General features: G+C 38.7%; 2 protein-coding genes across 3 annotated transcripts in view; both read left to right on the forward strand.

The window, feature by feature from the left end:
* TMEFF1 (transmembrane protein with EGF like and two follistatin like domains 1) overlaps positions 1–2,467 on the forward strand; it is an 81,155-nt gene extending 78,688 nt beyond the window's left edge. For both annotated transcript variants that reach the window (XM_023242510.2, XM_023242511.2), the window contains exon 10: positions 1,344–2,467. In XM_023242510.2, the coding sequence (XP_023098278.1) occupies positions 1,344–1,428 (85 nt within the window). In that variant the 3' untranslated portion in view covers positions 1,429–2,467. The remainder of the gene's footprint in view (positions 1–1,343) is intronic.
* On the forward strand, positions 1,645–12,365 carry CAVIN4 (caveolae associated protein 4). The gene is made up of 3 exons (XM_019816237.2): positions 1,645–1,783; positions 2,928–3,383; positions 10,797–12,365. The coding sequence occupies exons 2-3, from the start codon at positions 2,976–2,978 to the stop codon at positions 11,472–11,474; spliced, it is 1,086 nt and encodes a 361-aa protein (XP_019671796.1). The 5' UTR covers positions 1,645–1,783; positions 2,928–2,975; the 3' UTR covers positions 11,475–12,365.
* Positions 12,366–13,252: the final 887 nt, after the last annotated feature.

Raw genomic sequence — 13,252 nt, forward strand, 5'->3', positions numbered from 1 at the left:
CGGTCCATTATGGGACAGCTGTTCACTTATCCCATGGTGGCTGTTACATGTGAGGAATCTTCCATTAAAAGGATGTTCCCACTGACTCACTGAGCAAGACTGCATGAGTAAAATTTTCTTCTTTTATACTTGGAATCTTCTTTTATGTTTTGAGACCCCTAGAATGACAATAGCAGGGACCTCAAACATCATCTTAGCCAAACACCTTTATTTTATAGATGACAAAACCATGGCCCCAGGAAGTTGGAATTTTTCCAAGGTCATGGTGACAGTTAAAGAGGTTTGCTTGGCTTCTTAACCATGAAATGGACGTGATTTCATCACTGTCTACCTCAAAGTGTTTTTATGAGGATTAGTGAGATAAAATTTGCAAACAACAGCATATAAGATGAAAGTGTTAACACCAAGGCTTTTAAGTCAAGGCAAAGCAGTGCTCTTTGAAACTGAACTAGAAACAGAGAACTTTAGGAATATTCCTTGTCACAAGACTTTCTTTCCATTAGATTATAAATACCTTGCTGGCAGAGATTTTAGAGGTTGGTACAACTTTTAATATTTCATATGTAGGAAAAGGAGATTGCACAGCTAGTTTTTAGCAGAGTCCAAACTCAGAATTCCCAGAATTCATCCCAGTGCCTTTGTTCCACACTGCATACCACAGCACTTTGTGCATAGTAAGAGCTCGTATGTTTGCATTCTGGTGGGCAGGCACAAGAGCAATTACAGCACAATGAGATTGATACCACCACGGAGAAACATGTACACTAAAGGGAAAGCAGAGTCCAAGACTATCCCTTATCCCCAGGATGACAGTTCTTTATTGGGTTCTGTGATTTGCCCAAGCAGGGTGCAGAAAAACTTCTTTTGACTCCTTGTCTAAAATCGCTAAGCATTTCCTGTCTATTCATATCTGAGGTTAATAAGCACACTTCTTCCCGATTACTCCCTTGTCCAAGCTGTTCTTGTCACTTTGGGGGTGTCATAATGCTCAGAGGAAGTACATGGATCAGGATCCTTTCTACTATACTAGGTTTATATGTTATTGGTCACTGCAGCTAGGGAGTTGTCAGGCCAGAAGAAGGGCGGGGAAGTGCATCTGCAGCAGTAGAGACCCAGGAGTGAGCTTTGCTTGTGCTTACACCTGCATTCTGTACCTAACCTCTAGTCCCCAGCTGTGTAGGGAAGATAGCAGTCTGACACGTTGGTCCTCAGCTTGACTTGCATCAAACAGCATCCTGTTTCTCATTAAGGCTTTATGTGTGAAATGTGTATTACTTTGGAAACATTTGAAATATCTTAAACAAAATGACCTTTTTCTTTTCTTTATTTTTTTAATTCAACAGAAAATGCCCTAAAAACAACAGAGGACGGCGACAGAAGCAAAACCTAGGTCATTTTACTTCAGATACGTCATCCAGAATGGTTTAAACTGATGACTTTTATATGTACACTGACCATGTGATGTACATTTATTATGTCTTTTTTTAAAGAATGGAAATATTTATTTCAGAGGCCTTATTTTTGGACATTTTTAGTGTAGTACTGTTGGCTCGTATTTAGAATATTCAGCTACAACAGTTTTGGACTGTTTCGTAGTCTTTGTTTTATGTTTTTAAATACAGAAATTGATTTCACAAATTTATACCACATGGTAATTCTAAGACTTGTTCTTTACCCATGGAATGTAATATTTTTGCAAAGATGGACCACTTCACAAATGGTTACAAAGTCATACCCACTTCTTCCACAGTGACCACAACAAATGACCAAGCATGAACTAAAGGTAAAGATGTTTACAGATTACTTTTCTTACAAAAAAAGATAAAAAATCTAGAAGACACTGTGTTTAAATAGACATTTAAATGTTTTTTGAGATTTAGTAACTGATTTTTTAGACCCTGCCTATCGCATGAACTGTAGAGCTGTGTGTTAGATGTAAAATATTTATAAGCTGTATGGATTGGAATTTGATTATTCCTCTCTTTGAAAAAATAATTCTGATAATTCGGAAAGATATCTGGTAGCCAAGATGGAACAGATCACTGAAAAGTAGGTTTAGGTATTGTGAAAATGGTCTGTTTAACAAACAGATTGGAATAAAGCCTTCTCTATCAGTTAAACTACTTTAATACACATTCATTTTTAAAAAAATATTTGTTTTAACATAAATAAATTGTATCAGTGTTTGTGAATAAAATGCAAAAATGATTGTTAATGATGGGTGCTCTTAAAGTGAGCTTAAAAATTATCTAAGACCTCTATCCAAATTTGTCCTGTAGTAATAGTTATATTAATAGATTGTTGGTGTTTAAAGATCTGAAGTGTGAGTAGAATGTATTCAGCTGTTTAACATGTAGTTTAGATAATCAGAAGTATGCATGTAGAATTTAAGAATATGTTAAAAATTAAATATTAATTTTAATATTTGGTTTGGAAAAGCATGTTATAATATAATGTTTTCACTATATGGCCTCTGTTTTGGTGTGTTTATTTTACTACATTCTTTGATATTGATAAATCGGTACATTTAATGTGTGAAGTAAGTACAAAAAGATTTCAGTTCAGAATTCCCCTTTGCTTTTTCAAATGCTGCTTCAAATTATTTAAAGGCAAAAGCTTCCCCCAATATTTAGTGTTTGCTTTTTTTGATCATTTGGTTTCTAGGCTTAATATTAGTAACATGGTGGCTTCAGGGAACTTTTTTTTTTTAAAGCTTTCCTCTTCTCTCCACACAGTCTTATTTGAGTCCATTAGTCAGTCACCAAGCATGTTTGGAACAGTACCCAGTGCTCTGCAAGGATTCATATTGCAGACCAGTCACGTGTGGGTATTTGTAGTTATAAATACTTGACCAGTCTCCAGGGGTGGGGTTTCCAACCCTTTATACAACCCTGTTGCCTGTTATCAAGCTAACTTTTTGCTCTTAGTGCCAGAATTGATTGTGGTGGGACATCTTTCACTGAGAAATAAGTAAAATGGAACATAATGGGTCTGCTTCAAATGCTGATAAAACCCATCAGAATCGCCTGTCAAGTGTTACAGAAGATGAAGACCAAGACGCTGCTCTTACCATTGTGACTGTGCTGGACAAAGTAGCCACCATCGTGGACAGTGTGCAGGCAAGCCAGAAGAGACTAGAGGAGAGACACAGGGAAATGGAAAATGCCATAAAATCTGTCCAGATTGACCTGTTGAAGCTTTCACAGTCACACAGCAATACAGGCTACGTCATTAACAAGTTGTTTGAGAAAACTCGAAAAGTCAGTGCTCACATTAAAGATGTGAAGGCCCGGGTGGAGAGGCAGCAAACTCACGTGAGAAAAGTTGAATCCAAGCAAGAGGAAATAATGAAGAAAAACAAATTCCGTGTGGTAATATTCCAGGTAAGATTGCCACTTGTGTTTTGCTTGGTTACTGAAAAATCTTAACATCCTTGAATTGCCAACCAGTCCTATTAGAAGTTTCCAGCATCTCGTCATTACTATTGTATTTATTCACGGAGTGGCATTCTGTATCAGCAAGAATCTCAGGATAAAGCCATTACTGTGTTGACTAATGTACTATCCTATCAGTATTTTGAGCTTCTCAACCATTTTGTGTAATATGAACTGTGGATCAGAGCTGAGGCTATTTCTTGCCTTTGAAACTTAATATTGGTAAGACTCCTCCAGCATATTAGCCATATCAGCATGATGCGCTTTCATACATTGAGAGTGTTAGTTCTAGAAGAGATCTAAGAAGCCTGTAGTTTAAAACACCTAAAAAGAGAAATGGAGGATAGTAATCCCACAATGTAGTTTTCCCCCTTCTATGGAGACCCTGGAAAGTCCTAAACAGTAAAATGTAAACTTTTCAGAATGTTGTTTCTCTGTTGGAATTTTTACATGTGAGAATATGTAAAATAATTACAATAAGCAAAACTATTACTTAACAATTAGGCAGTTGTTTTTATGTTTCTTATAGTTTTGTTACAGTTTTACAAGCATAGGAGTCAATTATATCAGTAATTGCTTATAAATGCTTATAGTCTTTTGACTTAGCCTATTTAATATAGTAGTTTTTGTGTGGCATTGTGTATTGTGCTAAGTTCTTATATTACTCTGCACTTGGCACTCATATTTTTTGAAATAGGAACACGTCCATGGCAAGATGCATAATATTTATAATATGTTTTATAACTCTTACAAATCAAAAGGAAAAAGTTGAACTCTCGTCCTGTGGTAGGAAAACTGAGAGTCATTATCAGACTGTTCACAAAAGACAAATGAGAAGAATTCCATTTTCACCCATTTAAATATTTTCAGTTATTAAAACATATACCCAGAGTTTAAGGGTACTTTCATATTCTGCTGGTTAGGAGTATTAACTGGTACAACATTTCTGGAGGGAAGTTTTTGTAGTATGTTATTAAGAACCTTCACAAACCTTCGGGCACCAAAATTTTATATCAAAGAATTTTTCTAAGCATAAAATCAGGAATGTGTGTAGGGATGTTCACCAGTGTATATATAATATACAGTGTTATCGCAGTGTATTTTAAAAATAGATGGCTATCCCTATGCATAGGAAAAAACCCTAGAAGAGCAAAACCAAAATGAAATAAGAACACAGTTGGATTATGTATGTAGGCAGATATTTGTAAGACACTAAGGATGTGGGCCACAACTCTCCATAGCATTCTTTACACATTAGGCAGTTCTCCATAGCACTCTATTGACTGATACAGTTACACTGGTATGAAAGAGTAGTATTTTGGGTCTGTTTTTAAGAACGTGTTTTATTTAAGAAGAGACCAGTCCCAGTGTTAGTGCATGTAATAGGGATCTAGATTTGGTACTAGAGAATGTAGGATCCATTCTTCAGTTCACCTTCCAAGGGCATCAGCAGGAAGGGGTTGTGTTGCACCCTTCACTTGCATGGGGCGTGCCCGGCAACATTCTTGGCATCTAGCATTTCTCCTGAGAACCTTTATGGAGAGTGGGCCATGTACCAATCAAGATCTACAAAAGCTAGAGGAAAGAAGTTTCTGAAAAGTTCTAATTGAACTTTTGTCAGTTGGTCTGTTGACCTAATTTGTTTATTATAGTTAAGATTATTTTCTTTATTCACCTATTTATTACCTGACGCTTGCTATTTTTTTCTCTTTGAACTCCTATAGTTACTTGAACAAGTCAAAGATTAGTATGTAAAAAACAACTGAGAGGCACTAATTTAAGTCAGATCTTATTCCTGGTAAGATATAATGCTGTGAAGGTTCTATGAAATTAAGTTGCTCAGGGTCAGCAATGGTTTGTCAGTAAGCAGTTGCTCTTTTATGATGGCAGAGCTTCTAGAGAAAAGATAAAGGCAATTAAGAATGGATTTGATGATTCTTTAGCTGTTAGAACACTGTATAGTATTCACATGGTTCTTCTTAGTTAAAATTAGTTTCTACATTTCATTCTCATAGTTAATACGTGTAAGTGGTTATTTTGAGATCACCTGTCCTTCTAAAATGAACTTAAAGCTGGAGTAATTCAGCTGTAGTATACTTTCATTTCCATTTGGGTTTTTCCTCAAAAAGTTTTCCCTAGTTACATCTTTTGGTGGCAATCTTTTTTTTTTTTAAATGTTTTATTTATTTATTTTTGAGAGAGAGTGTGAGTGGGGGAGGGGGCAGAGAGAGGCGCGGACAGAGGAGCCGAAGTGGGCTGTGTGCTGACAGCAGCAAGCCCGATGCGGGGCTCGAGCTCACGGACTGCAAGATAATGACCTGAGCTGAAGTTGGACGCTCAACCGACTGAGCCACCCAGGCGCCCCTTGGTGGCAATCTTTATTGGCATTTTATTTCCCACAGTTGTGTATGGCTGAGCTTTCACCTAATCCTGGACATTTGCATTTAAAAAACTATCTGCTAGTTTTCATTAATTATCATTTCTCCTTAACATACGTCCACTTTGATGACCTTCTCATGAAAGCCAGCAGTCTTACCATCTCTTTTAACAATTTTGCTTACAAACCACATGTCTGCAGTTACCAAATGAGATATTTGGTTATTCCCTAGTGACAAATCCCAGACTTCTGTGTATCCGGAAGTCCCCTGGCTACATTACTTTGATAGGGCCCACTTTACTCTTATCATAGTACTCGTTTTGTTACAAAAATCATCGTTTTATCTGGTCTTTTACATAAAAAGAGATATAATAATTATTTGGAAATCAACCGTAACCCAGCCTATAATCTTTAATTATTATTACAGCATATTCATCATTAACTCATGGTATCTCTGACTCATAGGAATTGCAACAAATAGATCCGTGTAACAAGTACTTTCTCTTACTCTACCTCTGTTTTGTTTTTTAAGCCTGATTTTGTATAATTTGTGCATTGAAGAGAAGGGTATGTGATTCCTGAGTTAAGCTATATCTGATTCCTTCACAGCAAGACTGTGAGGGTTTTTCCCCCTACTAAGCAGTAATTATTCTTTGGCTCCTTCCTATTCTAATTATACCTTCTCAGGCCATACCAACCCACTTGGTGTTGCTGAAGCTACTCCCTGTAGCAGGTGTCAGGAAAGGAGAGGGATAATTTTGCTGCTTTCACTGATTCATCTGAGAGCTATGACACGCCCACCTGCCTTTTCTTCTTTTTTTCAAAGCTGCTAGATAGACTCTCCAATCCTGTAGCCAAAGAATTTAATTTTAAGCAAGTATCCAAAGAAATCAGGTTCCAAGGACCTTCTTGACTATCAGGCTGATAGGTTTTTGGAATAAACCTGTTTCTTACATATTTATTTCATTTATTTTATTGAACAGATTAAAAAAATGTTTTTATGTTTATTTATTTTTGAGAGAGAGAGAGAGACAGTGTGAGTGGGGGAGAGGTAGAGAGAGAGAGGGAGACACAGAATGCGAAGCAGGCCCCAGGTTCTGAGCTGTTAGCACAGAGCCCAACATGGGGCTCGGACCCACGAACCTCAAGATCATGACTTGAGCCGAAGTCAGATGCTCAACCAACTGAGCCACCCAGGTGGCCCTTATTGAACAGATTTAATTTAGATCTCAAGTAGGAGCACAGTTTCTTTTAGAAATTGTAACTCATGAGGGGTGCCTATGTGACTCAATTGGTTAAGTGTCTAACTTTGGCTCAGGTCATGATCTAGTGGTTTCTAGAACCCTGTGTCAGGCTCTGTACTGACAGCTCCAGAGCCTGAGGCCTGCTTTGGATTCTGTGTTTCTTTTTTTCTCTACCCTTCCCCCATTCGTGCTCTCTCTCTCTCTCTCTGTGCCCCTCATCTCTTTGTACTCTCTCTCTCTCTCTCTCAAAAAATAGTAAACATTAAGAAAATGATATATGCAAAGGCATTATACTGGAAATTCAAAATAGAAATTTTAACTCATGGATTCCCTTAAGAGTCTCATGATCCTTAAAGTCTTGCCTGTTTAGTTTTGGAAATAATCCCTAAATAGTAAGTTGGGATTCTTTAGCAGCTGTGTTTCTGGGCTGGTTCTCAAGGGTCCCCAGTGTCTGCTATGTTTCCAAACCCAATCTTCATCCTTATTCTTTGACACATATGACATAGTTGGTCCCTCCCTCTCATCTTGAAACTTGTTTTCCCTTGGCTTCTGAGGGTGCTACTCTCTTGCATTTCTTCCTGCCTCAATAGCTGATACTTCTCCTTTTTTGGTTCTTTCTCATCTTTTCCTTCTACAGTTTTGAAATCTATCTTAGAAATCCAAAATCCAAAAATTTCTAAAAATTAAAATTTTCTCATAACATACTGGGTAGCTTGCTACCTAGGGTTAACCTGAACCCATTTGGTGGCAAAACCTGACCTGAAATAGCACAAGGCTGTTTATATACTCTTTTTTCTTTCCTTTTTTTTTCTAAAGGCAACTGCCACCTTCTTCTTCTTCTTCTTCCCCCTCCTCTTCTTCTTCCTCCTCCTCCTCTTCTTCTTCTTTCTTCTTCTTCTTCTTCTTCCTCCTCCTCCTCCTCCTCCTCCTCCTCCTCCTCCTCCTCCTCCTCTTCTTCTTCTTCTTCTTCTTCTTCTTCTTCTTCTTCTTCTTCTTCGGATGTTTATTTATTTTTGAGAGAGATAGACAGAGTATGAGCAGGGGAGGGGCAGAGACAGAGGGAAACACAGAATCTGAAGCAGGCTCCAGGCTCTGAGCTGTCAGCACAGAGCCCAATGTGAGGCTTGAACCCATGAACCATGAGATCATGACCTGAGCCGAAGTTGGATGCTTAACTGACGGAGCTACCCAAGCGCCCCCTACTCTTTCTTTTCCTTTTTTTTTTTTTTTTAGGTTTATTTATTTATTTATTTATTTAGAGAGAGAGTGTGTGCATGAGTGGGGGAGGGGCAGAAAGAGGGAGAAGGAATCCCAAGCAGGTGCCACACTGTCAGCACAGAGCCTGATGCAGGGTTCTATCCCCAAAACTGTGAGATCATGACCTGAGCTGAAATCAAGAGTTGGATGCTTAATTGACTGAACCACCCAGGTGCCCCTGTTTATACTCTTTATTGCACCTTATAGTGAACATTCGTTCATATTCATGTCACAAAATTGTTTCTTCCCAAGATCTGACTGGAGATGTAATGTAAAAGTTATTTTCCTCAAATCTGAAATGTTCTGAATTCTGAAATGTACCTTGGCCCCAAGGAGTTTGAATAACATTAAGTGTTGTCCCATTCAGTCAGTCTCTTAATAGTCTCCTCCATCTGGTCTCATGATTTTTAATGCTTGACATTAATGACTCCAAAATTTATATCTATCTCCAGTCCAGACCTGTTTCCTGAATTCCAAGTTTGTATACTCAGCTGCCTACTTGACATCTCAGATCTCATCTTTCCCCTCCAGTTTCTTCCATCTGCTTTCTTCCCCATGTCAGTTAATGGGAAATCTAACCTTGTGCTTGAAAATCATCCTTGACACTAACACTCCACATCCAAATCTAGCAGTAAGTCCTGTCAGCATCTACCTTCCCAGTAGATCTGGAATCAGACTGCTTCTTACCACCACCTCTGCCAACACCCTCATTCATCTCTCACCTGACTTACCTCAGTGGTCTCCAACTGGTCTCCTTGCTTCTTATCTCGCCCCCTAGAGCCTGTTTTCAGTAGAGCAATCCTCTTACAGCATGGGTCAAATCATGTTGCCGTTCTCAAAACTTTTTAAAAGGCTTCCTATCAGACTCAGAATAAGAGCCATGGTCCTTATTATTAGATATAGAACCCCTACATAAGCTGGCCCTCTCACTACCTCTCTTACCCTCTTTCCTCTTTTTGCCCCTTGATCTCTCTGCTCCTGCCATGCTGCCTTCTTGCTGTTTTGGTTTTCCTCTCAGATATATGCATTACCTTCAGGTCTAGGCTAGGATGTCATCTTATCAGTGAAGCCTTTCCAAGCATCCTCCTCAGTCACTGTATATCTCCCTTCCCCACCTTATTTTTCACTTTAGCATTTACCACCATCCAACAGACTATATATTTAACTTGTTTATTTCTCTCCCTACAAGAATATAAGCTCTTTTACTCTGCTTTCTCCACAGGAGTTTCTCAGTTCCTAGAACATTGACTGGTGCATGGTAGGTGCTTAGAAACTATTTGTTGAATGAAGGTCTGTGCCCTTTTTGATTGAATAGTTATTTATTGAGTATAACTACTATGCACAAGGCTCTCTGATAGATACTGGGCATAAAACATAAATAAGACACATCTCTGCTTTCATCAAACCTATTATTTAGTGAAGGCCTCAGTATATAAATGAGCAGAGTTCCAATTCATTCAAACAGTGGTATTAGTGGTATTATAAGTAGAGGTATGCACATGTCATTCTGGTATAAATTGGAGAAAGAATTAGCTTCTTGAGTAAAGTTGGGGACTTTTTAATTGATTCTTGAAGATTTTGTTGACAGAGCTGAAAAGAGGTGAAAGGGATTAAAGTGAGCAAAAAAAAAAAAAAAAAAGAATAGTGAAAAAGAAAGATACACACAGGCATGGAGGGATGAAAACACTGTGTTTGAGGAGTAGAGAGTGGTTGTGTGTTGCTGGGCTGGAAAGTAGGTTTAGCTCAAACTGAAGAGCCTTCTGATCATACTAAAGAACTAAACTCTCTCTTTTGAGTATTTATGAGTTCCCAAAAGTTTTAAAGTAGAGAAAGGATGTGATAAGAGCTATGCTTTAGAAATATTTCCTGGGAAATACTTAGGTGATGCTTTGGAGGTAGACATATTATTGTACAAGCTCAGGTCTGAGGTGACAGGGGCCTGAATTAGGACATTGGTAGTGGTAAGGAGGAGGGGACAGGAGTTACTAAGCAGTGTTATTGAGAGTGCTTGGTGACCTGTTGGACATGGGATGACAAGGAGGGGAAATATTGGGGTTGAAAATTCTCAGATTTCTATTTGGGTGGCACCTGGATGGGTGCTGGTGCTGAGAAACCCAGGAAAAGAAGATGTGGAGAGGATGCTGGGTCGACCTTAATTTTTGGACATGTTAAGTTTGAGGTGTGTCCCTGTTACATCCAGGTGAAGTCTATCATTTAGAATTGCATCTTCATCTTAGGAGAAGAGGAGAGGTGAAGATAAAATATTTGTGAGTTTGCTTACAATTGGATCTGAATACAGAAGAGTGGATCAGTTTGCTCTGATTGAACTTGGGAGATAAAACAGGACACAGAGAGAGAAACCCTGAGAAATATTAATAGTTAAGGAGCAGGCAGAAGGTGAACAACCCATGGAGGAGATTGAAAAGGCATGGCCAGAAGGTAAAAGAGCTGATGTCTAACATGCTTTCTTTTTCTCTCCTTCAGGAGGAGGTTCGGTGTCCAACATCCCTGTCTATTGTTAAAGACAGAAACCTAACTGAGAATCAAGAGGCTGAAGATGATGTCTTTGACCCTCCAATAGATCTGTCTTCGGATGAAGAGTATTATGTTGAAGAAAGCAGATCTGCCAGACTTAGAAAGTCAGGCAAGGAGCGCATTGATAATATCAAAAAGGCATTTTCCAAAGAAAACATGCAGAAGACACGGCAGAATTTTGACAAGAAAGTGAACAGAATTAGAACTAGAATAGTGACCCCGGAGAGGAGAGAAAGGCTAAGGCAGTCGGGAGAAAGGTTAAGGCAGTCGGGAGAGAGGCTGAAACAGTCAGGGGAAAGGTTTAAGAAATCCATTTCTAACGCAGCTCCCTCAAAGGAAGCTTTTAAGATGCGTAGCCTTCGGAAAGCTAAAGACCAAACTGTGGCTGAAGATGCAGAAGAGGTCAGGGAGATGGGTGTGGACATCATTGCCAGGAGCGAGTCTCTGGGCCCCATCACTGAGCTCTACACTGATGAGCTCAGTGAAACAGACCGTGAGGAGGCCAGGGCTGTATATCCTCCCACAGAAGGAGGGGAAATCTCAACCCCCGAGGCTTTAAAAGTTACTTTTAAACCCCAGGTGAAAGTGGAAGATGATGAATCTCTTTTGTTAGATTTAAAGCAGTAATCATGAAGAAGAACTAAGTATATTATAGGTATAAAAGTCTTTAATCACAAGGTTCTAGTTTAATAGCATAGTCACTTACATTGATAGTATAGTCATTTAAATTTATAAAATAGTGAAGTCATTTACATTTATTTATGGGAAAACATGAGTGATATAGCTGGATTCATTTCTGATGTTTAAAATCTTAAAAATAACACGAGTATTGTATACATTTCCTTATAACTTCCTTGGGAATTCTTTTTTTCTCCCCTGGGCTAACAACTTTCCCTTTTATGTCATTCTCATGGCAGCTGTGGATTTTTAAGTTCCTTTCTATTGCCCAGCAGACAAGTAGTCTCCTAGTGAGGGCCAATTAGGTATTTGGTGTCTAAAACAAATGAAGGTAAATTTCTGGCCATCATTTGCAAGTAAACTCTCAGTTTTGGCCTAGATTGATGTTGTGGCCAAGCTCCAAGGGGAATAACCCATGTGTGGATTATATCATCCATATGTTCAAATAGAGTCATTAGTAAATTAAGTAGTCATACCTCTTTTTGATGTTTTTGCATAAAAAATGAAGTTCTGGACTTGAGCATTTGGTTCTGGCATTTTAGCTTTGCTTACAGCAAGTTATTTGGCAAGTCATTAGTAAAACGGAGAGAGTTTGTCTATCCTATCTCAGAGGATTGTTGTGTGAAGATCAGAGGAAATGTGACACATTCTGGGCGAACAGGGAGCACATCCATAGAAAACAAACCCCACTGGTTCCTTAGGAATAGAATTGAAATAATTACACCTTATGAAAAAGACTTGAGCTCTAAGCATTGAGGACCTAGGTTGGACGGAAGCTAAAGTTGGTCTTCAGAAGCCTTTTCACAGAATCAGGAATGAAAAATAAATGTTTGAGTGACATCTTTTCGTCAAAGACTAAAATCAGACCTTGGGTTTCAGTAGGGTCTTAAAATGTTTCCTAGAAACTCCTTTTTTTAATGTTTATTTACTTTTGAGAGGGAGAGAGACAGAGCATGAGTGGGGGAGGGGCGGAGAGAGAGGGAGACACAGAATCTGAAGTAGGCTCCAGGCTCTGAGCTGTCAGCACAGAGCCCGACGTGGGGCTTGAACTCATGAACTGTGAGATCATGACTTGAGCTGAAGTCGGAAGCTTAACCGATTGAGGCACCCAGGCACCCCTGGAAATTCCTTTCCTAATTTTCTTTTTATTTAAATCTATGGTAGACTAGAGCTATCTTTGAGCAGCATGAAGCATAAAACTATGGCTGTGTCTTCAAGAGGTTTTTCTAAATTCTTCCCTGATGCAGTGGATTTGGAAATGACCTCGTGTTTCTGTTTTCCAGAGTGAACCCCTCAGGGGCTGTCTGTCCAAAACAGTGTTCAAAGGAATTCATCATAGCTGGTTTGGGAGGATTCCAGATTCCATTTAACCATTAGCCTTAGATCTAGCCAATCCCAAAGTAGATATTATTGCTATCGAGAGGAATGGTCATACTGGTCCTGCATTTCTGCTATGTTTAAATCTTCCGGTTTTTTAATGAGGAAGAAATGATGAAATTGTTGAATTTGAAAAGTTTAGACAAGCAGCTTTCAGATCGATTTTGGATGCTCCTATGGTAGTTAAAAATTGTTATAAATGTACACATACACACACACACACACACACACACACACACACACACACACACACACACCAGCTTTAAAGTATTTGACTATGTTACCCAGATATTTGGGTTTGGGAGTTTGATTCAATATCATTTCCTCTTCACTCTGTATGATTATATAAA

Source organism: Felis catus, chromosome D4 (assembly GCF_018350175.1).
Source record: "Felis catus isolate Fca126 chromosome D4, F.catus_Fca126_mat1.0, whole genome shotgun sequence".
Lineage (NCBI taxonomy): Eukaryota > Metazoa > Chordata > Mammalia > Carnivora > Felidae > Felis > Felis catus.